General features: G+C 41.5%; 1 protein-coding gene across 5 annotated transcripts; it reads right to left on the bottom strand.

Moving 5' to 3' along the window:
• Nucleotides 1–149: 149 nt before the first annotated feature.
• ap3d1 (adaptor related protein complex 3 subunit delta 1) lies at nucleotides 150–24,539 on the bottom strand. Of its 5 annotated transcripts, XM_061078422.1 has the most exons (35): nucleotides 24,222–24,539; nucleotides 21,363–21,458; nucleotides 20,409–20,489; nucleotides 20,015–20,095; nucleotides 19,792–19,899; nucleotides 19,538–19,667; nucleotides 18,779–18,918; nucleotides 18,381–18,454; nucleotides 18,201–18,250; nucleotides 17,765–17,814; nucleotides 17,417–17,465; nucleotides 15,524–15,669; nucleotides 14,957–15,105; nucleotides 14,626–14,856; nucleotides 13,867–14,098; nucleotides 13,561–13,706; nucleotides 13,273–13,414; nucleotides 12,837–12,908; nucleotides 12,604–12,679; nucleotides 12,254–12,453; nucleotides 11,869–11,942; nucleotides 11,502–11,525; nucleotides 9,943–10,114; nucleotides 9,620–9,763; nucleotides 8,624–8,677; nucleotides 7,491–7,604; nucleotides 7,058–7,213; nucleotides 6,463–6,510; nucleotides 5,917–5,937; nucleotides 5,398–5,587; nucleotides 5,192–5,280; nucleotides 4,915–5,000; nucleotides 4,017–4,138; nucleotides 3,670–3,749; nucleotides 150–3,063 (listed from the first exon to the last, which is right to left on the bottom strand). In XM_061078422.1, exons 1-35 carry the CDS (start codon nucleotides 24,315–24,317, stop codon nucleotides 2,968–2,970), a joined length of 3,819 nt encoding a protein of 1,272 aa, XP_060934405.1. In that variant the 5' UTR covers nucleotides 24,318–24,539; the 3' UTR covers nucleotides 150–2,967. The 5 variants fall into 5 exon arrangements, with proteins under 5 accessions (XP_060934405.1, XP_060934406.1, XP_060934409.1 ...); XM_061078423.1 differs by lacking the exon at nucleotides 5,917–5,937; XM_061078426.1 differs by lacking the exon at nucleotides 8,624–8,677.
• Between the last annotated feature and the right edge of the window lie 3,194 nt (nucleotides 24,540–27,733).

Genomic DNA, 27,733 nt, shown 5'->3' with positions numbered 1-27,733 from the left:
CTAATAATAATAATGAATACATGGAACATCATAAACACACATACACACCATTCTGTTACACACTTGCTGTCTTTTAGTCACATTCACAGAAAATACGTTTTTGGTATATGTGTTTGTTTATTGATTCATTGTAACACAAAAAGACTACAGCAGCTTCTTAAAGCCTTTATTTTTAATTTGGGTTGGACTTTCTTTAAAGGGAATGTGGATCATTGATGTTGCCCCCTTTAAAACATTTTACGTTACACAGCTGGAGAACTGAGTTATGGAGAAATGAAAAGACAGGACCTTCAGAAATCAGAGTCATATCGGAGTATAAATCAATCTCACAAGCCAACGTCAGTAAAATAACTCACTACAACTGAACCAATAGAGATTTAAGACAAGAGTGGGTTGTCTCTCAGTACACTGCTTCACATCGTGACCCGTGTTCGTCAACTTACTATTCGGAGCCCCAAGCCCTGTGGTCATGACAGCAAACAGAACCCCCTTCCCTCCCCCTGTGTTTAATAATTTAAAACATTCAACAGTATCTTTTTTTCATTTCTTCAAATGAATGGTTTTAGAATAGATAAAAACAGAATACCATCAAAACAGAAAATGGTCAACTGAACTGTATAATAATAATAATAAAAAAAAATGGAAAAAAGGACAAGATGGAATGACACTGTTTTTGTTTGTGTTAGCATGTCCGATGAACAGGAAATAAAAAGAGTACATTCCTAATCATGCATTATACAAATTTAATCAAACATTATGCACAAGAAAATACTAAAAGGACAATGTATGATTAGGGAAGTTGTTTTTTTTTTTCCCATTTTCACTGATATCAGTCATTTTCAGGAACAAACAGGGATGACATAAATACTCCTTTCCTATTGACATTCCTGATATACAGCTGATCACCTCTGTATTCAGACACTATTACTGGACAGAAGATCTCGTGGAATGGCTGATCTGACCCTAAGGTCACAGACATCATATAGTTGTTATCTACAAAAGCAGAGATGTGAAGGGGCCTTATCAGGCTATATGAACAGAGACGCTACCAAGTAGGTTTTTTATCTTGCTACTACTGGGATTAAGTCGTGCTGCACTATGTAGTGAGATGAAGACGCAAACAAAAACATCCAAGTACCTTTGAGAGACTTCTGAGAGGAGGCAGTTTCTTTTAAAGATCGGCCTTTCTCGTTCACGATGCACAAAACAGTGGCAAGGCAGTTTCTAACAAGGGAGAAGAAACATCAGGGATTTATCTGGATGCACGCCGGCTGAGTGTCAGGCAGCCTGAGTGCAGCTACCGTGATGCGAAAGTGGCACAGACACATATGTTCCACATGATAACACATGGAGACAGGCAAAACTCTGTTCTGCTGTTGACAGAGCGTGGAAGCCACGTTGCCTTGCTAATTTAGGAGAACCTAAAACCACCGACCATTTCACAGTCTCTGCTTACAGAGAGAACAACTACAGCAACCTGATATGCAGAGCAGCTGGTTTAAAAAATGCAGAGAGGTTGACAGTGTAACTATGTCATCCTTCAGCAAGTCATTGGTGGCAAGACAGTGATGTAACATCAGCGGCTCTCGTGTTTTTCAGATTATTCTGTCACAAACGTGTTCATGTGGTGACACACATGAAGGCGGTCAGCACCACGGCAGCTTCTTAAAAAATAAGACAATGCTTCTGTATAATTACAATGTAACATCTCGTTTACAACTAAGAACTCCATCCTGAAGTCGAAGCAGAGGCTGAGGAAGGCGGCATTGGCCTGACAGCAAACTGAAACAGAAATCTCACAGCACACTTCTGATCGGTTGACAGTTTCTTTCCATTCATTTTACATTCTTCCAATTTCTTCATAGATTAGTGACAGGAATGATATGTTGGATGTTCTTGTGGTGGTGGGGAAGGAGGAGGATTGGGGCAAACTGCAGCGTGGCACAGTTGGACGAGGGAGCGAATACGCAGGAGAGGGAGGTTGGGCTCTATGAGAATCCCGAAGCGCTGGAGTAGGTCCGACAGCACGACTAAAGGCACAGAGCAAAACCACTGGTCTGCTGCACAAGTCCTCCCTAGTACCAATCGTTCCGCTACACTCGCACAGGCCGATCTGTGCCAAGCCTCGCCAGAAAGGCAACAGGGGAACAGCTCTGATACTAGTTCAAGACCCTGGCCTTGTATGTAGCTTTGGTTTAATCTCTGCACTATTCTCACTGCAGTCACCTAGTATCTGGTCTCCTCTAGGCACCTTATCAGAGGTGGGTGAGCAAGTTACACTCCCCATTTTTTTTCTCCAGCTAGGACCAATCAGAGAAGGATTCGGTCACATGGTTGTTCCAGGCCTACATAGATATTTAGTGAGCAGACAGACGGGGGTGAGACAAAGGCGCAGGAAGGCTTTAGACAAATAAAATGAACAGAAATAAGCAAACAAACAAAAACTTCAAAACGGTAAAAACACAATTCAACCATCAACAACAAAAGTCCAGTTTTCAACATTACATTACATGACTGTCGTAGACTGAATTGCCGACAGAGTAGAGGGCGTATAGGTATACAGGAAAGAGCAGAGTACGCAGGGCGTCCAGAAACAGGAGCAAAAGTACAGAGTCGGGGGCTGGAAACAGGGGGCGGCTGTGAGGAGCTGAATAAAACCAGGAGGGAAGATGAAAGTGCATTGCAGTGAAGACGGAGCGTGGACACAGCGAGTCTGTAAAACAACATCGAGAGTCGGGAGAGCGACCACAGAGCTCAGAGGAAAAAACAGACTGTAGAATGCTGAAGTGGAAGGAAGGTAAGGGGGAAAGAAATGTTGGAAATTTCAGGACCAGAGGAACGGTGATGGAAGTGCCAGCCTCAGTGTTTCATAATATGATTATACTGTGTTTCAGTAAGGGAGAGGTGGGGGGGGGCACGGGTTGATGTGGCCGGCGGTGGGGGGCACCCCGGGGCTGTCAGACACAATCAGCACTGAGAGAAGGTCTGCTTGATCTCATCCAGCACATTCCCAAGCAGCGTCGGCTCGTCACATTTAGCGTCGATGGAAACTGTCTGATCAGCCTGTGAGAAGAGAGAGAGATAGAGAGAGATAGAGATAGAGAGAATCATGGTCACTATTAGAAGATTAATATTTTTTTATTATTATTTGTAGCTCGTGCAATGAAAACTACTTATTAATGAGTATCTCAAAATTAGTGGTGTAACAATTCTGAAACATACATTGTCCACATCTTGCACCATTACACTTACCTTTTCATTTCATAATTACACATGTGAGTCATAAAATCATTACTCATGTTTATTTCCTAAAACCTTTCACTCTTAATAATTTCTTATTCATTATTCACCTTTTCCATCTCATGCATATCTCTAGTCTCCTATTTGCTTTGGGAGGTTTTAATATTTTCCAACCTCTTGTTATTTACTCCAGTGCAGTAATTCTTGCGTGATTGTTTTTGGTCCAAACATGGATTAGTGGTCACGGGTGTGTTAAAAGTAAGTCTAATTTAATTAGATAAAGATGAATAATAACACTGAGACTGCTGACAGCCCAGAGACATTCAAGTCAGGAGTGTGGGAACGTTTTGGTAAAAAAAAACAAAAAAACTGGAGACTGAATTAATTTGTTAACAGAGATTAAAGGAGGAATATGACTGGTCCGCTTACAGTTTTGACTAGCAGACAGACGTGGTGACCCTGGATAGTCCTGCTGTACATGGAGGCACAGGAGTCGATCCTCTCCACAACTGATCATAGGAGACACAAGCAACACAACTGTCAGCAATGCTCTACTGCATGAAGTTATGGTAATTTAAAACACATTAACAATAACACCAACACGTCATCCAAGTTTACCCTGATAGAAAAGTAAGAAGTCACTTGTTTTTAACTTCCTAAAAAGCAGCATATTGTTATATTCTGTATGTGGAACATCTGACCAACCTTTATATCTGTGGACAAACATTGTTTGTCACTGGACACAAATGCATAGTACTTCCTGGTGAGCTATGTACCTGAGAAGTGGTGGTGGAAGCAGACCCTGGCTAGTAGGTGGTGGAAGGGCATAACGACAGCCTCCAGTTTGACAGAGCTGCTCTTCAGGTCCCCTGACTCCAGCAGCTTTGCAAACGCATCACTGGAAAAAACAACAACAAAGAAGAAAATACTTTTTTTATTTTTATTTCTTCTTTCTTCATCTCAAACAGACAGATTTTCATTAAAGGTCCAGTATTTAAGAGTTAGGTGAAAGGGATCTATTGGTAGAAATTAAACATAAAATAACCCTAGTGATTTATTCACTAGTGTGTCTCATCTAAACTGTATGAATTGTTGTTCTCTTTACCCTAGAATGGGCCTTTTATATTTAAATACTTTGTATTTATATCAGGAGTGTTACTTGGAGTAGCCCAGACTATGGTGCAACTTGCAACTTCACCACTAGATATCACTAAATTCTACGTACTGAAGCTTTAAATTTACTGTTAATTTGCATGGATAAATCATAGATAATAATATATATATATATATTACACAGTATGAGATGTTAAACTATTGCGAGGCAAAGACAAATTCATTTCAATTTATTATTTTTTGTAATCGTAGCCTTTAATCCATGTGATACATTAATAGTAAATATAGTTATTTGATCACTCTGACCACCTTTTATCAACAAAATATTTGTCCATCTGAACAAACCTGGTTTTAGTATTTTGTGGTATTTTCAGCATAATTAATTTGTCAAAAATGAGATAAAACACACAAACAATGTTAACCATGAAAGTGAATGATAGTATTATTGTCATAGTTTTTCAAACTTTCAAGAGATATTGTGATTATATCATTATCATAAATTATTTTGGCCCCAATAACCAGTTAGAGAAAACCTCATCTTCTGACAGGGCTATCACCAACCTGTAGCAAGGAGTGGAAATTAGGTAGGAGGTGCAGGTAAAGTGCAGTTTGAAGTCCAGTTTCTCATGAGTAGAGGAGTCGTCATTCTGTGGGAACACACCACAATAACAAATAGTTGGGGGGGGGGATCATATTTACACAATTCCACGATATCCAACCTTTCCGATTTATATTTAACCTACTGGGATGGGTAACAGAAAATTTTGTAGCAAACATGTTGTGGAAAAGTGTGGATGCGTTTCCTGTGTGGATGTACACTAAAGGTTCTTCTCCTTACCTTGACAATGAAGGTGAGTGTTCCCTTCAGCTTCTGGGGCATCACAATGCTCTGCATGGTGAAGACAAATCGCGCCTCATTGGACACCCCTGCAACACAAGAGAGAAGCTAAGAGTTAGTTCATCAGACTCAACCAAACTGCCCACAATGAGGATTTAAACCTCATTGCTTATCTTAAAGTTGGTCTTCTGCTGATAACCGCTGACCTGGTGGAAGCTGGAAGGGGACGGTGAGGCCATCATGTGGACCCGAGCCCTCTGGCCTCTGCAGCTTGGAGTTGAGCGAGTCCAGGACGTTGAACTCCATGGATTTGAGGAAGCTGTCACACTTGTTTTCAAATATAACAGACACCACGACTTGACTGCCATCCTGAAGGTTCCCCTGGATGTCATAAACCTAAGAGGGTGAGGTGAAAAAGAAAATGATTCTTATTAGATCAATTGTTTGAAGCTGGAAAAACTGTGTCTAATCCTCCGTGCTTGTATTTTTAACAATGAAAGATTACTTAGAGAAGTAACATAGTAAACACAGCAAGTACAACACCAAAGCACACGTCACTGTTTGCAAGAAACCAGTCTGAGCACAAGGAAGATCACACCAAAGAAACATTTTCAGAAAGTTGAGCAATGCTGCTGTGTTTAAGTCTCAGAGGCCAGGTTGTAAAGAGCAACAAGAAAACAGAGGAACGTCTAAAAGAAGAATTTTTGGTCGACTTTATCCAGTACCTGATCAGCATCTTCCATCATCTTTAAAGAGAGGGATAGAAATTAGAAACCTACACATTTCACTACTTATGTGGCCTAAGAAAACTTTTACATTTAAGTCATCAATCTAAACAGGAACTTTTGCATTTTGCCTATGCTCAGTGTTGAGGGTATTTTCATAATATGGATCTTAAAATTTATATTTTACTTATTAATTTTATTGCACAAATGTGGAAATGAAGAGACACAGTGATGCAACATAAGAACTGGGTCAACTGAGGGCAGGCATCACATGAGGCCGATCAGATGTTCCTCCTATTTAGCAACTACACAGAAGTGTGTGTTGTCATCTCAAGAGTAAACCCATTTCTTGTGCAAGACTCTTCTTCCCTCTATATTTTAGAGTGAATGACAGGATAAAATATATAATAAAACTGTATTACAATCTGATATCAACATCAGTGATTCTGATTAACAATAATAATTAAATATTATGATAAAAAATTAGAGATAATGGGGGAGGGGGGGATATATTTTTTCAGAAATATCTGAGTTGCTATCACTCACCATCTTGATGTAGGAGTTCTCCGCCAGCAGGCAGTAATTGGACATGGACTGAAATGAGATAAGAGCTCAGGTCAGATCCGGGATGCTCTGTCACACAATATGCTAGTTAGGCAACAGGAGCTGCTTCGACCTGGCTCATGTATAACAAGCAGTGCAGGTTAGAGAGTGTGTGTGCGTGCATGTGTCTGTGTGTGTGCGTGCGTGTCAGTCAGCAGGCTTGAACAGTGGGATCTACAAAGATCAGATAAGGGCGATGATAAATCCTCCTGCCTACATGCAGCATCACATTATTTGTGGCTTTGCGGTCAGTGACTTGTTTTTCCACCACAACAGAAATATTAGATCAAGATCAAAATACAGAATGACGCGAGGATGTTGCTTTACTTGATTAAGATAATTATTTTTTTATCTAACAATTAGTTGGATTATAGACACCATGATTGGTTCGACAGTTTATCACACTGACCAAAGTGGAACAACATGACATTGAGCTAATACCAAAATAGGATTGTCTTATCTCTATGAGCGCAGAAAAGAAAAATGTGAATACGTGTGCTGAACACTTGTGGTGGAGTTTAGGATGTTAAACACAGACCGGCAGAGGCTCTTCCTCCTCCACAGTGCCATTCTGCACAGACTCTTCGCCACCTGCGTCACTGTGGCGATGATGATGATGATGCTTCTTCTTCTTTTTCTTCTCCTTCTCTTCCTTCTCCTTCTTCTGCTTCTTCTTCTTGTGTTTGGAGGACTTCTTATCATTGAAAACCCAGACAGAAAAAAGATGCAGACACTTTATAAGAAACCCCACACGTTGAAAACTGAATAGGTAATGACGACTGGCTGCTGGGAGAAATATTCTAGAGACCATTAGAAGTGTCAGGTCTCTGGTACTTAATTTACACAGACTTGTGAGAAGAAGAGGAGCTGCCAATGTGCTGTGTGCTGTCAGGTCACAGCGAACTGGGATCTATAGCACCGCGGCCAAACTTTCTACTGTGTAATTATCGTCATCATCGGCGGTGACTCACAGTCTCCTCCATCTCGGCATCTTTAGGCTCATCAGGCTCCGAGTCTGGCGCCGTGCCTGAGACCGCCTCGGGCACAGGGGCTACTTCTGCTGCTGCTGCTACTGTTGCTGCTTCCTGTTCACACACCAACACACACACAATAGCATTAGCAAGAGCAAACACAGTATAAACACCCACAGAATTGTGCCATTTCTGTATTGATAGGGGTAAGTGAAGTTAGTGAGTTATCATTCATAGAAGGTCATTCAAAACCACCTGCAACCTACTGGATTTGTGATACCACAAACACAAACTGGATTTTTCTGAGCCAAAAGTGTTGCATGCAGCAACATCACACGGCCAAAGGGACTAAAACAAAAATGAGCCTGCCTGAGAAACACATATGTTGCCAAAATAATTTATGATTTATAGAATCCTGGTGATAGCCAATGAAGATGCTACTTTAAGCTCTATAGGCCTAACTCTGATGTTATTCTGTAATATCACAGGACTGGATATTGTGTCGTCTGTGCTTAAAAATACTGCTTCATATAGGCTTTAGCATTTGGGTAACTTCAACTTGACCCTACTTCTAAGAGTACTTTCTTTCTTTGAGCGTGTTTTCTGTTTCTATGTGTGTCAGTTGTGATGCTAAAAAGGGAAAACAAAGACAAGCCGAACTACATGTGACCACAGTGGATGCAGTCAGAGAACACACACACGCACACGCTCACACACACACACGGTCAGATTCCAGGGAAGCTCAGACAACCTGCGCTCACTGATCACAACCGACACAACAGCAACCACTTTCACTTCGAGACCGACAAGACATCCAGAGAGCAAAACAGCTGAGGGAGAGAACCACTGACATTGTGAGACCAACAAGCACATGCTAGAAACAGAGGGAGGCTGGAAGATGAAAGAGGAAAGTGTTGTGTGACCATCCAAAGAGAGAAAGCTGTGTGAAAAAGTGGAAGATGAGCAAAAACTAAACAAACAAACAAACTACTGATCCATATTGAGAAGAAATAGAGGGAGATCGCGTGGCATAGACCAACGTATGAGGTAGATCAATAAAACATTGAGTAGTGAAGGATGGAATGTGATGACTGAGGAGATGAAGGGAAGAGGGGGGAGGGGGGCGACTCCACCTGGGTGTTAGAGGGCACTGGAGCGTTTGAGAGCCAGAAATCCAGATCCGAAACCTAGAAGAGGAAGGGAAGGAGAGGAATGCGAGGAGGTGAGAGGGCCAAACAGGTTCTGTATTTTACTTCTCGTGAAAATGGAGAATACTCAGGTTTATTTCATGAATACTTCAAGTATTTGGTAAAAGATGAGGAAACAGATACTTGATCTCTTAAAGGGACAGTTCACCCCAAAATGCTAATTCACACTTTACCTACTCACCCCTACGCTATGGAGGGGTGAGTGAAGTGTTAGAGTCCAGAGAACTCTTTTGGAGTTTTAGGGGTAAACAGTGTAGCAGCCGAATCCAATACAATAGAAAAAATTAGTGACCTATCCTCAGACGGTGTCATTTAAACTGTGTTTTAAGCCTAAATGTCTACAGGAAGTGGCTAAGCTAGTGGACTTAAGCATTTCCAACGGCCCCTGAATGCACCTTGTCAGAAGATAACAGTGGACATTAAGGCTTAAAAATTGGTGTAAATGACACTGTTTCGAGTCGAATATGAATGTCTTGGCTTGCAGATACTTTGATGACACCACATGAGCAGTATGGAGACATGTTGTTTTTATCGTCTGAAGATGGTCACAAATTTCTTCGATTGTATTGGTTTCGGCTGCTACACTGTTATTCCTGAAACTTCACCCACCCCTCCAGGGTTAGTATATAATGAGTGAATTATCACTTTTGGGTGAACTATCCCTTTAATCTGATTGAAAGAGTGGCTGGGAAGAAGTGTTGAGTCAATAAAAATGATTATATATTTTTGTTTGAATGTTACCTTTCAGCAGAGATTGTAAACTTGATGTAAAATGTCTGTATTTTAAATATATAATGGCATTTTAAAAATATTTTTCTGAATATTTAATGTGATCACGTTTTGTCGTGAATTCCAATATTAGACACAAACTCTGTTGCTAGGTAGGAAACAGCCCTACTCCACCCTTCTACAATAGCATACCTCAGCGCTGGTTGATGTGGGCGGTGCCGCCACCTGACTGCTTTCTTCTGATTGGACCACAGGTTCGTCTGCCTGACCGCTGAGAAGATTCTCCTCCTTATCTTCATGTCTGTGTTTTTTCTTCTTCTTCTCTTCTTTGCTCTTCTGCAAACGACAGGAGGATAAATTAAGCTCGGTGTCACAGTGCGGTTCAGAAAGTTATGGTGGCTCACAGCTCCCAACCACCCCATAAATCTGGTTACTGGTTTCGAAGAGGAAGTCTCATCAGCTTGAGAGAATGAGGCTTTCTAGTAACAGAAGAGGAAGAAACACTTCAACCTCACCTTCCTATCTCCGTCTTTATCCTTTTTCTTCTCCTCCCTCTTTTCTTTGCTTCTCTTCTTCCTGGGCTCAAGTGTGGCGGCACTCACTGCGTCTCCATCTTCGCCGGGGCTTTTTAGAGCCTCTGCTGCACGGTGCGACCTGACTGGTAGCTTCTCGCTGTCCGCAAGAGGCCTGGACAAAGAAAACAGCACAGTTATACGTCTGAACTTTGCTTAGATGAGGATTTGTGAAGTGATTGGGGTCCAGTTGATGTCATCCTCTGGAAATCCTCTTCAATCACTCCTCATTCGTTTTAATGAGCATTCGGTTGTTAGAAAAGGGGAAAAAGGCTTGCAGGGTGCAGCAACCCACTGAATTCAGGCACATATTCGGTCTCATTCAAGGTGTTGAGTTAAGCCATTCCTCTGGCAGAGCTGGAAGCAGCAGACATTCAAAAACAGCGAGAAACTACAGTAATAAATTACTCCATATCCAACTGAAATGAGCTGTCAAGTTTATTTGACCCGAGCCTGGACCTTGTAAGCAGAGAGCACATTCACTACAGCCCCCTGCTGGCTCTTCTCTGTAAAGAAACTATTCAGCCCTGACATTATAACATTTTTAACAGTGTGAAGATGAGAAGATTCAAAGTGTTTTCTAACAAAGATTTTTGACGGTTTATTTATGTAATTAATGCATTCCAGGAGTCCAAAGTTATAATAAAAAAAAAAGATTGAGTCATTAATATTGAGGCCAATTTTGTGTAAAATGAGGTAACCATATAAATGTACAGTATGTTCTGCAGTCAGTCTCTTTCAGATGTTTCCAATTACTCCAGCACAATCACTACTCTTCTTCATTGCCTAATGTAAAACTTGGATTTAACCCAATTCTATAAAAATCATTTAAACTGATGTAAACTACAGCATTCGTCTAAGGGCACATGTGCTTGTGATTTCCACCAAGGCCAGGCTGGGAGTATCCACCTAAAAAAAAAAAAGACTAAACTCATCCGAGGAGGATCTGGGAGCGAAAATATTATGGGACCTGACCCTCAGGACAGCTTTCCTAAAAGCATGTTGATGCCAATTATCTTTTCCAAGAAAAACAAGTGCCAAAAGGCTTTCAGGAGCCTATTCCAAGAGGACAGGTGGTGCAAGATAAAGTCTTGAGAAGATTAGCAGCAGCCTCTTAAAAACCTTTTTTCTATAAAACTATGTCTCTTTATCAAAGAGATGGGGAACCTGTCTTTTCTTAAGATGAAAATATAAACCAGACTATTTAGGAACAGCTGCTGATAGTCAGGATTATACAAGTTAAAAAATGGGAAGCAAGGTAAATGAAAATGGATACTGGATATTTTTCAAAAGCTACAGTTTAACAATAGATACTGAAAGAACAAGGAAAGAAGAGTAAAAAAAAGCAGAAGCGGGTACTGCATACTCCAAATGAGTAAAGAAATGAGAGCTATGTTAGTAAGAGGAGCCAGGCAGCTATTTGTAGAGAGGGAAAGAAAAAGAGAGGGAGGCGGTCCCTGTACGCGTTGGAGGCCAGGTTCCGTTGATGCCGTGCTACTCACCTGCGCCCAGCCGTCTCCAACAAGCTGCCCACACAGAGAGGCAGTAGTGGGTGTGTGTGTAGGCATAGAAAAGAGGAAGCAGAAAGCAGAACGCCATGAGAGGGAGTGAAAGGAGGGAAAGGACCAAGTCACCCTGGTTGTGACTGTCGCCATGAAGCTCCAGATATAATCAGGAATAATTCATCAACTTTAACTAGGAAGTAAACAAGATTTGTTCTCCTCACCTTTGGGCTGAAAAATCAAAGTTGCAATAATTGATTGGCTAAGACATTAATGTTGACTAACAAAAATAAACTATATATTTAGAAAAATATCTGTGAATGTGTAGATATAGAATCCATGTGTAGTGAGCATTGTGCAGACTTACTTGTCCAGGTCGATGTCCAGCGCTTTGTGAGGGTCATTGGGGTCTTTGTCATCATCATCACTGGGTAAGGCATTCTGGAGCAACGAAATGGGTTATCTATTATTATTTTCCACAGCTTCTCATAAGTGAAATTACTGCACTTCAAACTAATTTTAGTGATGTGTAAAAAGCACTGTAATTTAATATTATCCCTCAATTTAGGAGAACGGATGTGTTCTTCAAGATTTGTATTGACTTTGACCACACAAAAAACAAATAGTGGTAGGAGAAAGAAAACTGTTTGCACATTTTGCAAATTTAAAACATTTTCCTATTTTACAATCTAATGGTTCTGTATATACATATATGTATGTTGTGCTGTTTGCGTAGGTCCAGCCCGGTGTACCTCTGGCATCTCCTCAGTAACTATGTCGACCATATGCGCAGGGGTGATGTCCTCCTCGCTCTCTGGGCCGGAGTCATGTCTCTTCCCTCGTCCAGTGCGCTTGTCTTTCCTCTTCTCCTTCTTCTTCTTCTTCTTGTCGGCTCTATCCTTCTGCCGGCGCTCCTCCTCCAGCTTGACGTACTGGTCAGACATAGGCAGACCTGGGGGACAAGAGAAAGCCACAGGTGTATTACAAGAAGACAGATACGAAAAACAAACATGTAATTTATTATTTTCTAATAATTATCCAAATTTAATAAGAATACAGAAATTAATGAGTGTGACACTGGTGTCTTGTGATGGTGTCCCACCTGGGACTTTGAGAGGCACACTGAGGTCAATCTGCACAACTGGGATGTGCTCCACTCCATGGGTGTCCTGATAAACCTGCACAGACACACACTGGTTAGCACATACATTTACATTTAATGCAAGATCGACTACTGTATTCATGACTTATACGTTCAGGGTTTTGAAACGGAAAGATAAATTAATTAAATCAAAGTGCCCTGTAAAACAGCCTGGTGATGACTGGTAAACAAACCTTCTGAGAGGACGGGGAGGCCTTGATGTAGAACGGGTTGTTGGCTTGCTCCTGCTTTCTGACTTCTCTCCTCTGGGAGTGGAGGAAAAACAACAACATGAATTAAAATCAATGAAGAAAAGCGCGCCTCCACGCATAAGAGGGAACCACATTGGAAAACAGATGAGACCGGTCAATATTGCTGGTATTGTTAGTTTTAGAGATAGAATACGTATGATTACGGCCACTTTTGCAAATGTTTGCATCTTAGTGTAAATGTTGTGATTATTTGTCCTTGTAAGTGGGATTTGGGAGAAACAATATTTACAAATGGGTGAGAATAAAGACAAGGGCTAGACAATAAACTTACAAAAAGCTCAGTAGTGTGGCTCAGAACTGTATATATAAAAATTATCCTTGTTGTTTTGAGCAAAGCTTCTATCGTCAACCAGCTCACCTTTGCCAGTTCCTTCTCGTCCACCTCTGTGTGACGGGGGCGGGAGTGTTTGGTCTCCTCCCTGGTGAAAATAGCCTTGGGCTGCTCATCCTCAGACTCGCTCTCAGACGGAGGCTCGTTGATCCAGGCGTCCAAGTCCAAACTGCAAATACACACTCAGTTACACGTCACAGATCAATACTTTAACCTTAACGTTCAGCAATTCTTGTTGGAACACCACAGTGGTAAATTAAAATGCATTGGATTTTACTGAAGTAGATCTCACATGTAACATCATAGCAAACATACCCTTCAGGAACAGGCACTTTCTTCTGTGCCTTGGGGGCCACAGGGTTGAGTTCTCCAGCAAACAGAGCACTCACTTCCTCTGCTACTTCTACATCCTTCTGCTGCAGTTTCTGGATGTACTTGACAAGTTGCAGGATGCAAGACGCCTGCGAACACGGCAGCACGTCAGATAAAAATTATCACAGGTATTTCATCATCAGATTTACGGTGAGTCATCTTCTTAAAAGATAACAAGTAAACATATCTACTATGGTTTGGGGAAAAAACCCCAGACATGACTCATTCTTCTGAAGCTTCCTCTCTTACCCTCTCTTGCACCTCCAGGTTGGCGCTCTGGACGAACACTGGTAGCCTCTCAACCATCAGCTGGCTGGTCTCCTGTGCCGGTGTGCTTTCAGTGTTCCCCTCCTGGCTCTTCAGCACGGTGGCAAACAGCTTGGCAGCATTCTGCACGTACACTGCCTGTATGTGGCCGGGGAGGGTGGCCACCTTTGGCCGTAGCATGGCCTCCAGCGTCTGCATTGGGTTCTCCAGGTGTCTATGATGAGAAAGAGTATATTCCTTAGTCCTGTTTCTCTACTCTCAAAAATGGGCTACATATTTGTGCTTGCTGTAAAGATTGTATCACCAATATAAATACTACTATTCATGTAAAATTGGATATGAAAGTGTTTTTCTAAGAGGTATACAAAAATAACACGTGTCAGAGTCCTATTTAAAGAGATGGTTTAGCTTAGCTAAAGTTAGGCTCTCGGGGTTAGCTTGTGCTTGAATCATAAGAGAGCAAGAACACACAGGGAGGCAGCACAAGATCTGAACTCAGCTGGCAGCCATTTTCCTGTAGATTCATTGTTACAGATGACTTAGATAATGGGATATCCCATTACTCTCATTTCACCTTCATTAAATCGTAATGCAGGTCTGCTGCTTCAATACAGGTTTACGGTCTTTGTTGTATTAAACCAATGTTAGCTTGAGTGTGTATTCACAGCCTTTCTTATTTTACCTATGCCTTCTTATACCAGTGATAATATGAATGCATCCCAAAGGGAGAAATAAACGCACTCTGAGAACTCGCCGCAGATCCAGGCTGCAGCGTACAACACTTCACAGATGCCGTTCCGCTGCATGTTGCCGGTCAGCAGGTGGGCGTTGTCCAGCAGAGTAGCCATCTGGGCCACGGCGAAGATCCTGATGGCTTTAACCCGAATAGCAACATCCAACATCTGAGAGGCAATGAGGTGGCCGTGCCGCGTGCCCTCTAACCGGGTCAGCTCCACCAGGATACTGATGTACCTGTCATGCACATGTGGATAATAAAGTTCAGTAACATGTAGAGTTTGGGGTGGAACATTAAAACACAAGCAGGTGTGGATTTATTGACTGAGAGACAGACCATTCGAAGTTGGTGATGTACTGGTAGTTGCTCTGGCTGCAGATGTCAATGATCTTGGTGAGAAGCTCGTCTCTGTAGGTGGTTCCTTCTGCTTTGTCCACGTGCAGCATCAGCTTCTTTACGATCTCCATCAAGTTCTTCTTAGAAACCTAAAGAGGAGAGACACAAATTCAACAACCATTTCATTGCATAATTGTAATATATTCAAGCACGCTTTAGTTTTTATATGTCATAATTACATTAATTTGTCCGAATGGCAATTCATATCACTTGCTGTAGGATCAACTCAGTTATCACACAACCATAAACTGATATAAAGAGGTCGCCAGCTGGTTGCTCTGTGTCTTCTTTGAGCCACTTTGACAACTGTGACTACTGTGTCACTGTGCAGTTGATCTGTTTTACCTTGTGGTAAAAGTCAAGTCAGTTATTAAAATAGAACAAGCAGCAACAAGTTCTTTACTGTCAGAGACAATTTGCTAAAACTGACACATGAAGCTTTTAATATCTTTAACAATTTAATCGACAAGTAATAGCGATGCCTTAGTGAAAGTTCTGGTTCCATACCATGCCATAGAGCAGGTCAAGAGCTCGAAGGCGGATGGACTCATCCTTGTCGTCCAGACACTGGAGGATGAGGTCCTTGTGAGACTGCACTGACTTGGGGTGGGTCTTCAGGATCTTTGACATGGCCAGCAGGCCCAGGTACTTCACTACATAAGTGCAGACACACACATGATGTTAGCAAACAGTCATACACTCTAAGTTCACGCATCGTCTGATGGAAACTTCTGACTTCTATTACCTGACATAATCATTCTCTGAATTTATAACACAGCTTATCATATTTATTTATTATATGTGACATTTTACTAATCTTACCGACTATCCTGCAGTTAGAAACCAGAAATACAATATGTGTTTACAGGAGAGGTCCATGGTTTACAAAAGATCAATGAACTGGTTTGGACTGGACTAGTAATTAAAAACTGTAACTTCATATTACATTTACCTACATGTAGTCTATCAAAAAAGTCTGGCATAGATAAGTTACTTCTATGTTATTTTCAATTGTAATAAAGAAGCAGAATATGTGAATGACACAAATTAAATACCAAAAGGAAAGGAACAACACACACAGAACAATGGAAAGCACATACAAACACATACACGGGACAACACAAACATACACTGGAAACAGTAGTTTTGTTTTGCTTTATCCGCTGTTGAATCCCCGACTGATTTTCCTTCTCACCATTAAGTATTTTAAGTATTCAGAAATGTGCTGAATCACGATGTTGATCATCTAATCTGGCAGAGACAAAGGCCTCTCCGTTTCCTCGATCGATGAGGGCATGTCGAGTAGTGACCTTGCAGTGAGGTGAGGCTGGTCACTGCAGTGAATACATTGCAGAAAGGACCTAGCACAAGTCACAGGAATCACCTCTGCATCGGCCTCAGCTATGGAAAAAAACTGACAGGGGCAGTTGAGCAAAATGTTTTTGGACTGTGTGCAAATTTTGCATTGATGTGTCAGTCCCAACTGCAGACTGAAATGTGACAAGTAAGCAAATATTTCAAAAATGGTTTAATACGATAACGCCTTCAATCGATTCATTCCCAGGGTTTGTGCTGTTCATTAAAATGCATCAAACACAGCTGCACAAAATCTATGAAACCTAAATAGAACAAATCTAACCAATCCAATGTTTTAGCAACATAAAACACTGACTTAATAGTAATTGATTTTCCTACTTCAGTCAACAGTAACACATCTAATGCATTAAGTGTAATATTGCATATGTCAGCTGACTATCTTTTAGTGGTCTCTGTTTAACTTAAATATATTTTTTTGCATTGATTAAAAAATAATTCAGAAAAATAATTAACAACATGGCCTCTTCTTTACTTAAGGCTTTTATATTGGCTCTAACCTCCTTTGTCTGTTATTCAACTTGATTGATTTTATCCGTTCAGAATCCAGGGCAGGTCTGCTCCTTCGTCCCTTTACTCATCAATGTTAAGCGTTGAAGTGGATAAAGAAAACTATAAACCACAGGTTCACAGTCTGCTCTATTAACACCAGAGGTCTATAATCTACTCCACATGTAACTATCTACGTATGGGGGATGCAGATAACTCGAATGGCTGGATGCAGTAATCGCAGCTCTGACTGGGAGTGGGTGAGGGAGTGAAATTGGTGACTTATATCACATCAATCAACTCAGATTGATGCGAGACACTGAGAAAAACAAGCTGGATGTTGTTCATTTTCTCTGCCATATGTGGGTTATGAGTAGATGTGGCTTAAGCAAAATGGAATCCCAAGGTAGAAATTTTCGAGTTATCCAGAGCCGGGGCGTCTACGTTTCCGTCGTCTAAATGGATGGACTGTTCCACAGTCAGTAACACACAGACAATGAGAAAATGACACACTGCAGGCATTGACAGAGGGCTCACAGTTCTGGTCCGAGTCTTCGATCAGGATTCGCAGTTTCTGCACACAGAGCTGAGGAAGAGGGAGGAAAACAGAAAGGGAGAAGTGGAGAGCCATTAAAATCACATACAGGCACGATTCAAAAACTAATGAAACCAACTCAAGTGGGAGAAATGGTGAAATATATCTGGCAATGCAAAATAGCCTTTTTAAAAGAAATCAAACTCTCTACTAGCCTGTTTGACATTTGCTTTGCGCATGAACTACGTTTGGACAGTCAGACGAGTGAATGGAAAGAAAATGGTGAAAGCATGCAGTGTGATTCAACTGGAGTGGAAAGGATTAAAATCAACATATAACCAATACCTTACCTGGATACTAGCACTGTGGTTAGGCATCCCCGAGGACAGAGAAATCAACACTGTAGTGAAGGAAAATAATAAATTAGATTTTAATTTGAACTTAACATTTTGTGAGAAGAGAAACAACTGACGTGAAAGTTGACGTGAAAAGTATTCTAAAGTACGGGAGAGTTAAAAAGTACATTTTCAAAACGTGATTTCAAATGAACTGAGGAAAGCAGAGTTGACAAAATGATGGTTTCATAATTGAGCAGGACTGAAAACCCGTAAATGAGTCACTACGGCTACAGACTACTACATTCTATATATAAGTTTATTCCTGAACATGGACACGAGGAAATTATTTAAAAGTCTGCTTTTAAAAAAAATCACTTAAATTGAAAAGAGTTGTGTTCTTTGCTTTACCAAACACATTAAGCTAAGCCAACGGAACAACAGTACTGACCTGCAATCACGGTGTTGACACATTCATACAGCAGAGACATGGCGGAGGTACTGTGAGACAGGAAGAAGAGGTAAGAAATAGAGAGAGAGAGAGAGAGCGAGGACGCATTATTTTGTTGTTTTCATCACATCAGACTAATATTACAATCGGTTTAAGAGTGATTCACAGCTTTCATCTCACCTGTGGATTAAGTTAGTCAGAGGTTCGATCAGCTTCTTCCCCAACCGTGGCTCGAGTGGTGTGAGCGCACCAAACTGTAAACAAACACAAAGACACATATAAGCTAAATGAATGGAACGAATATGAATTTACTATGAAGTGTATAATATTCTACCTTCAATAATACAGACAATCCGCAGTGCATTACATTTGTAATTTTGTTAAAAATGTGTTTTTTTTTACAATATTTGTATATAGACTGTCACAATTTAATTGCTATGGGTTCTGAGCCCAACGCTGCAGGAGGAAATTTGCTCAATTCCTCTTTTCTGATCGATATGTCCCTGTACGATTGGTGCAGTATTGGGAATTACAAACAGAACACAGCAACAATGAAACTCTGTGTGCTGTCGACTGACCAGCTTGATGATCTTGATGAGGACCCAGTTGTTAGTAGAGGACGTCATGAGTTTGAAGAAGAGCGGTGCCAGTGACAGGTAGTTCTTGGGATTTCTGCGGGCCAGCTCACAGATGACATTTACTGCTGCTGACTGGACGCCTTAAGAGGAGAAAACAGATTAGAGAGGAAATCAATCAGGAAAGGACACAACATTTTTCATTAATGTGTGTAACCAGCTTTTATGCCATCAAAACTGGTTCACATATTGTTTAAACATTTCTTTTCACTTTTAAAACTGTTGAATTATCTTTTTGACAGCACTTGGAAGCAGCTTTTATTCTTAAGATAAAGCAGAATTTAAGACCAGCGAAAACTTACTAACTTACAAACGGTAAATAATTGAGACCACATGCACAATCCTTGTGTCAGATAAATGTCCTGAGAGATGTTTTTTATCTGTGCAACAAAAATAGTTCTGTGAGCTGTTGAGTGTTCCTACACAACCCCGACAGAATCACAAATGAGCCGTTCTTGATCTCATATTCTTAGCTGCTGAATAATTCACAGGGTTCAGGTGACAGCGAATGCCGCTCACCAGCCGTACTGGCACTGTCTAGGATTTAGCTACGTGAAAGTAGAAAAATTATATTTTGCCTAAACCAAGGAGCCACGCTCATGACACTGACATGACAAAAAAATATTTTTCTTCACAGCATTTTTCTTAATTGTGCAGTAAAACCTTTGGAGTTACGGAGAATATGGTTTGTTTTCCTAATACCTGGGTCTGGATCTTCCAGTTTCTCTTTAAGCCTGGGGAAAGCAGGGCGCAGGGACTCCGGGTACTTGAGGAACACTTTGTACATGATCAGCACAGCTTTCTTCCTGATGTAGGGTTTAGTGTGCGACATCTAGGGTGAGAAACACAACAAATACCATGTAGACATGATTTCAGCTTGTGACCCAAGGAAAAAAAAAAACCTAAAGATGTTAAGCCCTGTGGGTAACCCTCTCGACATTCTCTCCATGACCCACCAGTGTCATGATGTCATTGGCCAGGTCCCGAGCGAGGTCAGGGGTCACAAAACAGGAGAGGCCAGTGAGGGCAACACCTGTGTCGTACTGGTTGGGACTGCTGAGATCCTGGAAGAGGAGAGATTATAAAATAGAAAGGTCATGAGACAGAAAATGTTAGCTGAGGGATAAAAGCAGAATCAGGGGATGTTCAAAGAGTGCACAGACAGAGAATATTACTGACCTTTCGGATCTGATTGGTTGTCAGCATGATGACATCGGTGCTCTCGTGAAAGCACTGAGAAGCCGCCAGGTAGCCAATCCTCTGTAGGAAAAACAATTAGCATTGTGCAGCATTTTAATAGTGTTACTGCATAATGTATATTTCATTTAGCATATGTGGCCTTGCAGCAGTTTCATAGATTTACCTGCACAGTGCATTTAATTTTCTGTCGCTATTGATTTAGCTATTTCCGAAGTTTATCTATGAAGAGATCTAATGAAGTCTCATAAACTGTATTCTTCTTAAGCATATGTGCTTTTCATTAGACTCGCACTTCCTCTCTAAAGAGCCCAAGTGTCCTTATGACAGGTTTCCAGTATATCTACATATACATGGTGTTTTTTACTCGTCGTACCTTGTATGTGAACTTCGAGGAGCTCATGACTTCAACAATGTTGAATGCGGCCCAGCTGACGTCATAGCCCAGCATCTGAAGCTGTAACACAGAAAACAGCAGAAACAAATTGAGGGATGAGTGAACAGGCGGAGGAGAGATTGGATGTAAACTGTTCTTTTGGTTTACAGAGGCTAAATGATTTGGGCAAAAAGCTCTCACATAGAGCGCTGATGCTAATCACAACAAGCCATCAAAACTTAAATACAGGCCGAGGCCATTAATGGAAAGGGTACTTTGATTTGAACTGCAACTTTGCACTGTTCCCAATAAGTGCAGGCTGTAGGGTATCTGGATCTCTACTGACTAATCTTAAGCAATAAAAACAACATTTTCATAAGTAGCTTTGTAATTTCTACTAATGTGTGAGGTGGTTAGATATTTAGTCCCCGATGAAGGCTTGGGTCAAAACAATGTACTTTGATTCAGCAGGCCGCTGTTTGAATAGAGGAGATAACATACAAAGATTGTGTGTGGTTCCCTTCCACATTGTGTGCGTTTGTGTGAGTGTGTGTATGAAGTCAATATGCCACACCTAAAAAATATAAAACTGTATCAACATATTGGGAGGCACTTAATTCAATTTCAGATTTTAAATTGTTGATTTTACTGTTTTAAAATGTTACCTGCTTCAAAATCAAACCCACATGAACTGCATATGAATCAAATCTTATATTATTTTTATACATCGTTCTTTAATTGTTAGTCTTGGGTAGTGAATAATGAGCTGGAGTAGGAACAGCGAGACTGCAGCATCCCTGTGGAAACAAGCCAGAATATCTGTGTGTATTTATCCGAAGGAAAACAGGTGGGGCCACACTGAGAGCCATATACAGAGAATACTGTTTGTAAGTTTATCAAATAGAAGTGACCAACAGGAAGACTCAGTCAGTTGAGGATGTCGACAGATCTTACATAGGTGAGCTTGCACACAGCATTGGCTTTGACGGCGATGTTGTCCTGCTTGAGCTCCTGTTTGATCTCATCGATGCACGTGGAGATGTACTTGGCCTGTGGGCAGACAAACCAGAGGACAAACAACGGACAACAAATCAGTTTAGGTGAAATCAAGCGCTCGTCTGGTACCAAGCACCAGGACAGAGCCTGAGAATCCTGCTCTGCTTATTGTTGCTATTCAGGACACTAGCCCACAGCGGTGGAGCTAAATTATGATTTGGTAATGAGTCAGGGAAGGTCCTAAACTTTATGGGGTAATAACCTGCTTTCATATATGCACTGATGTCTCGACATTTTCCTGAAATACACACAAAGTAGACACCAACGAAGATGTCAATTAAGAAAGATTATGAGAGCCTTAGGTGACCGGCAGACGACTGTGTTGATATGCTGTAAACAAAAAAAAGAATTTATGTGTAATGTCCTGCCTCCTGCATGCTTTACCCAGGAACCTCCCTGCCCCTGAATATTACAGAAAGGTTCTATCTCCTGCTGCTTTCTCCATACATGTATGTCAAACTCCTAAAGATGTCTGTTTGGAAGTTCATGTCTGAAAACAGCTACAGAATGTAGGTGTCTTTTCTTAACATACCTCTAGCACTAACCTTAACCCCACTCTAAGGTTGAGGAAAGTTAAGGAAATTATGCTTTTCAAATTGACACCAAACATAAGGATGTCAAATGTATGAATTTTGTCGACGTAAGCTCTTAAAACACACTTAAAAACAGTATGAGCAGCACAGGTTGAATCTGTTTCACTCATTAATTACTCACTAATTACATAGTAGCTTACCACTAGTTATTTATGTGGATCTAACAGGTGATGGGTGGCAGCTCTTAAATCCCATAATGCATTTTCACAAATTGTTGGAAAAAGTCAAGTTTATTTAACCCCTTCTATAGATAGACACAACTTTCTGAAACCAATTAAGCAGGAAAAGATAAAGCAGGTAAATTGAATTTGAATGGTGGACGACAGGCTCAGTGGAAACTCTAGTTAATCCAATCAGTCAACCATTGTTGAGAGGAACAACCTTGCTAAACAAACGCATATACGCATAGCTGTGTGTGTGTGAGTGTGCTGGTCATGTGTGCTGGTCATGAGACATAAATGAGGTGGGGGGGGGGGGTAGGTCCTGCTGCCGCTGCTGTTGGACAAACTGTGGTTAGCAGGGCCGGCAGGGATTGATTCAACACAGCATCACGTGATCTGTCTCACTCTTCTTCAATGACCAACTCAGAACCAGATGAAATAGCTGAAATATTTGTCCCAGGGCCAACACAGACAAACCTTTCTGCCTGTAGTGCAAGCTGAGCTGGAGACACACTATAGGGTCTAGACTTTCCAAGTAAAGAAGGGTTCAGTGTTAGCCGATAGTGCTACACTTTTTATTACAAATAGGCCTCAAATTCTTGCGAGAGTGATCTCCCTGAATCGAACGAGGACTTCCTCACACCTTTCTCCAACATGCCCGCTGTTCCAAAGGCGTGGGAGTGAATGAATGAGCCGGGCAGAGACTCAGAGCACACACACACGTGAAAGACAAATAGTGCGCGTGAGAAAACTGTGGGCTGGCCTGGAAAAAGTCAACACACATTCAGGTGCAGACACACACAACACACACTCTATGAATATTTCAGCAAACTGTCCGGTGTAGAGGGGGGGGGGGGGGGGACTGCCACCTTATCCAAGCTTCCCAGGTTGGGTTACCACCGGCGAACAGCTAAGACCGCATACTCAATCAAGAGATCAAGGATCCTAAGGCCTTGGACAGAACCACTCATCCAGCTGCTTAATCTCTATAAGCAATATCGTCACAGGCGCAACACAGACGGCCTTGCTCTTATTATGACATTGACAATATGTATAGAGCTGATTCTGTCTGCTGGATCAGGCCCTACAGGTGCACCCAGCTCTGCAGCACAGGGATCCTGCTGCACACCCACCCTGTGGTACCACCTGACAGAACATCTTAACGACATGTTTACAGACACAGCCAACTCTTCAGGGGAGGAGGCTGGGGCTGAAGATGGAAACGTGGCTGCCCCAAAACAGTGTCCTCTAAAGGCCCAGCCCACCCCCCTCCTCCTCCCACTCAGGTCTGGAGCTGTGATGGAGCCAGAAGCCGAGTCCTCACCCACAGGCAAGAGCTGTGACAGGGATGACATCACCCTCACGACACCGATGTGTGCTCTTTCTATTTACTAGTTGACATGAAGAATAAGATGCATTCAATCAGCAACATCCTGAGTGATGATCTATGTATTTCACACATACAACTAGAAGGTATCTGAGCCTCACTTAATCCATGCTAATGACTCTGGTATCTCTGGGTGTTTCTCCCACATTCAGCTGGAGGCCACACGCCGACAAGGCTAGCGACAGATGCTAAATAGATGTTGACAGCAGCGATGCCGTCACGTTTGATGCAGAGGAGTCATCTGCTGAATTGTGATCAAGTATCAAGCTGCTTCCTTAAACTGGCTCCCTGTTAGCCAGGTTAGCTAGCGGCCAGTCGCAGCCCGACAGCAGGTCGAGCAGCTTCCAACCTGACAGCTAGCATTCGTGCTAAGTTAGTAGGCGTGTGTGTGTGTGTGTGTGTCAAGGTGTTATTTAGCTAGCGTAGAATTAGCTTTCGGGCTATTAGGATGGGTGTTTAGTGTAGCTGTGAGCTAGCGGGTGAAATGACTGAGCGGAGGCTAACGCTAGCTGACTGGTTAACAGGACCAGCGGCGGTCACTGGGACTTCTATCCCGTTTTAAGGAGGAGTTCAACATGTCAACAGTGGCAGCGGCAGCTAGCCGGTGGTTCTTTACCTCATCCTCCTTGTGGTTCCTGATGCCACGTACTAAGTCCTGGAGATTCTTGTCGAACATCCGATCGATGCTCCCCTTGACAATCTTCAGAGCCATGTCTGCGTCTGGGACTTGTGCCGCTGCTCCGGTGCCGAGTGAGAGAGTCCTGCGGGGACCGAGCGCCTGTCGGAGGTGTGCTGGGAGCCGAGCGACCCGCTGCACCGTCTCTCATCCACCAGGGGTAGGGAGTCCGCTGCTGCTGGCCGGGCCCGGGGCAGGAGAAGCTGACTGAGGCCAGGTGGGGCGTCCCGTACCGAGCAGGAGACGCTGGCAATGGGTCAGTGGAGGAAATGGCTGACAAAATGGCGTCGAAAGTCAGCTGACTGGAGTATTATGCGAGATTCTCCTCTGGGAATCAGGGGAATTAAAGGTCCAGCCCCCAGACACAGACCCGACCATACCCTCACTGTTTATCTCAAATGTTTAACATCTAACAAGTAGTTCATGGATATAAATAAAGCATCTGATCTAGATAAGAACGTTGATATAGGTAATTCTCGCCATATTATTAATACTATTATTGATTTATAGCTCAGGGGCGGCTTCAACCACCTGCACAATATCTAATAATATGTAAATTACAAAAAAAAAGAACCATAACCATTTCAAATTAATTATATATATATATATATATATAAAAATTAAATTAAATAAAAAAATTAAATTAAATTAAATTTTTCAATTTTTTAAAAAAAATGCGCGCGCACATCCTTCGCAGAAGCCAATTGCGCACATCCTGCGCAGAAGCCCATTGCGCACATATTGCGCAGAAGCCCATTGCACATGAATTGCGCGCGCAGTTTTTTTTAATTAATTTAATTTAATTTAATTTAATTTTTCTATTTTCTATTTAATTAATTTAAATTTACATAGTGTAATATATTTGGCAATTAATAGGCGATTGAAATCCTGCCAATTTTAAGAGTTCAGTATATTGCCGGCACGAAGATAAGAAAGATCGGGAATCAAGCCCACTCTACCCAATAGGCTAAAGCGCCTGCTGACTCCCTTAACGAACTAAGCACCGTAAGAAGATGGACAAATTATTGTGTGTGTGTGTCCGTGTCATTCTATACACACTTCAGAAAAAATGTTTTCTACTTTACTATCTTACTTAAAAGGTACTTTTATATTTTTGGATTTTACATACTGGAGGATTTAACATACTTTTAAAACCTATTGTTAGACTGGGTTATTACCCAGTAGTTTCTAAACTTGTCTTCTGACGCCTTACAAGAATCACAGTCTGCTGCTGCTTGTTTCCATGTGATGTCCTGAGGCTGCCCCCTGCTGGCTGCTGGGTTCCTCTGCTGCTCTTGCTTGGTTTGTGCAGCTTGTGATTAACTAAAGCTGTCCATAAAAGAAAAACTTTATCATCCTTCAAGGGCAATTTGATGTACAACCAGCAACCAGTGCACGACCATAATAAACCAATATATACAATGTCAAATAAAACACAATATAAAAACCCTATAGACTAAGTAGCAAGGGAAAATTAGCTTTTAATAAATCAATTGATAAGTCGACCAACAGAAAACGACCCTTCAAATTTTTAGATATTCTAGAAACATTTCATTCTACTTTTAATTTCCTGTTGTGTTTCTTATTATTAATAATGTTGGTGACATTTCCTTGATAAATGTGTGGAGGTTTTATTACCTCTGCTAAGGAGGTTATGTTTTCACCTCTGATTTGTCAGTCAACATGTAATAAACTACTGGACCAATAACCACAAAACTTGGTAGAAGGAAGCTGCATGGATCAGAGATGAACCTGTACAGCTCTGTTGAGCTCTACTGAGTGCCAGTCTAGTGAATGAATCTGGAATCCTCTCTCAAAAAACATTTTCCCTCCCCACAGGGTTTGTAGTATGAAGCCAATGAGGTGTTTTATAAAGACGTGATCGAAAACATCAGACCAAGTGAATTCACTTTATTTCAGCATGAACAGAAAAAAAAAGGGAGTTTCATTTCACCGTTAACAGCAGGACATACTACTGGATTTTCCCTCTCATACCATGAAGGTTACTCTATCTCTTCAGTTACTAATAAAGCTCTGTTCAGTTAGACACACAAAGGGATATAAGAACTGTGGTTAATGAAAATGCAAGAGAATTCAAAACCAACACAAATAAGTCCTCCCCACATAACAATAAGTTTTACTCAACCTGCGTCCCTGAAATTCAAGTATGTGTCCCTTCTGTATTTCCAAAAACACTTATAGCATTTAAAAAAAAAACACTAGCATGAAAATGAATTAAACATGGACACTACAGGGGTATATCAGGCATTCCATGTCCAACATACTACAGTCCCAGACAAAAGTCTTGTCGCTTGGGTACAAGTTGACCTTAAGTGCCCCTCAAATATATTTGTAATCAATTTTTTTTTTTTTTTTACAAGAAATGGCTAATTTCAATCCTAACAGCTTTTGAAATAATGTTTTGGTGCCAAATGAAACTTCTGAAAAGCATTCTAACGTTCACAGCTTGGTAAAGCCCACTGAGTCCGTTTTTGCAAAGACAAAAGTCTTGTCGCCTTGTCATATGATGCACCCAATCCTAGATAACAGCCTCACCTGTGATCAATAATTGATCAATCAATTAGTGGGTGTGTATAAAAAGAACCCCAGCACACCCGACCTTCACATCAACTGCAACTTGACCTCTGACAACATGCCTAAGATTCACCCTGAGACCAAAGAGTTGATTATCAAGAGGCTGAAGACCAGATCCACTGCTGAGGTGCCTGACACCTTCAATGTGTCTCAGCGTCAAGTACAAAGAATAAGAAAAAGATTTGAAGAGACTGGAGATGTTTTTTACAAGCTCAGTCCCGGCAGACCCCGCAAGACAACTGCTCGGGAGGACCGTTTGTTGGCACGAAAATCCAAGGCCAGTCCCTTTCCCACTGCAGCAGAGCTCCACCAGGCCTGGTCACCTCAAGTCCCTGTGTCAACAAGGACAGTTTGTAGAATTCTGTCTCGAAATAGCTTCCATGGTCGAATCAGTGCCCAGAAACCAGCACGAAACAAAAGGCAATTAAAAAAACCGTGTGGCATTTGCCAAGGCCCACAGCCTCCTAAAAGGATGGACGCTTGAAGAGTGGCAGAAGGTGGATTTCTCAGACGAATCTTCGGTTGAATTACATCACACCCGCCGCAAATATTGCAGGAGACCTACTGGAGCCCGCATGGATCCGAGATTCACCATGGAATCTCGGATCATGGAAGTCATACAAGATATTAAATATGGATCTCACAGCACCACTACTTAATTCACTGATGTTATGCAACATATTTTTGTATTTGAAGTAAATTATTTGTTCAATTTTCACATTACTCTCTGTAGGCGACAAAACTTTTGTCTTGCCAAAATCTGACCTTTCTGTGTTCATTAAATGATCAATCCTTCTTCAGTGAAGCAAATTTATTTTAGTATATTAAACATACTTTGGGAGGGTTTTAGCTTTCAT

Source organism: Limanda limanda, chromosome 9, assembly GCF_963576545.1.
Source record: "Limanda limanda chromosome 9, fLimLim1.1, whole genome shotgun sequence".
Classification (NCBI taxonomy): domain Eukaryota; kingdom Metazoa; phylum Chordata; class Actinopteri; order Pleuronectiformes; family Pleuronectidae; genus Limanda; species Limanda limanda.
Note: the sequence above shows the minus strand (reverse complement) of the source record. Positions and strands in the feature narration are given on the sequence as shown.

Excerpts from the sequence above, each read along its gene's own strand:
- ap3d1 (XM_061078422.1), bottom strand. The coding sequence starts at position 24,317 with ATGGCTCTGAAGATTGTCAAGGGGAGCATCGATCGGATGTTCGACAAG. Across the intron at positions 4,139-4,914 it reads ATTTCCACTCCTTGCTACAG|TGATGCGTTTGCAAAGCTGC; the intron begins GTTGGTGATAGC and ends TGTTTTTTCCAG. Across the intron at positions 3,064-3,669 it reads TCTGTCTGCTAGTCAAAACT|GCTGATCAGACAGTTTCCAT; the intron begins GTAAGCGGACCA and ends CTCTTCTCACAG.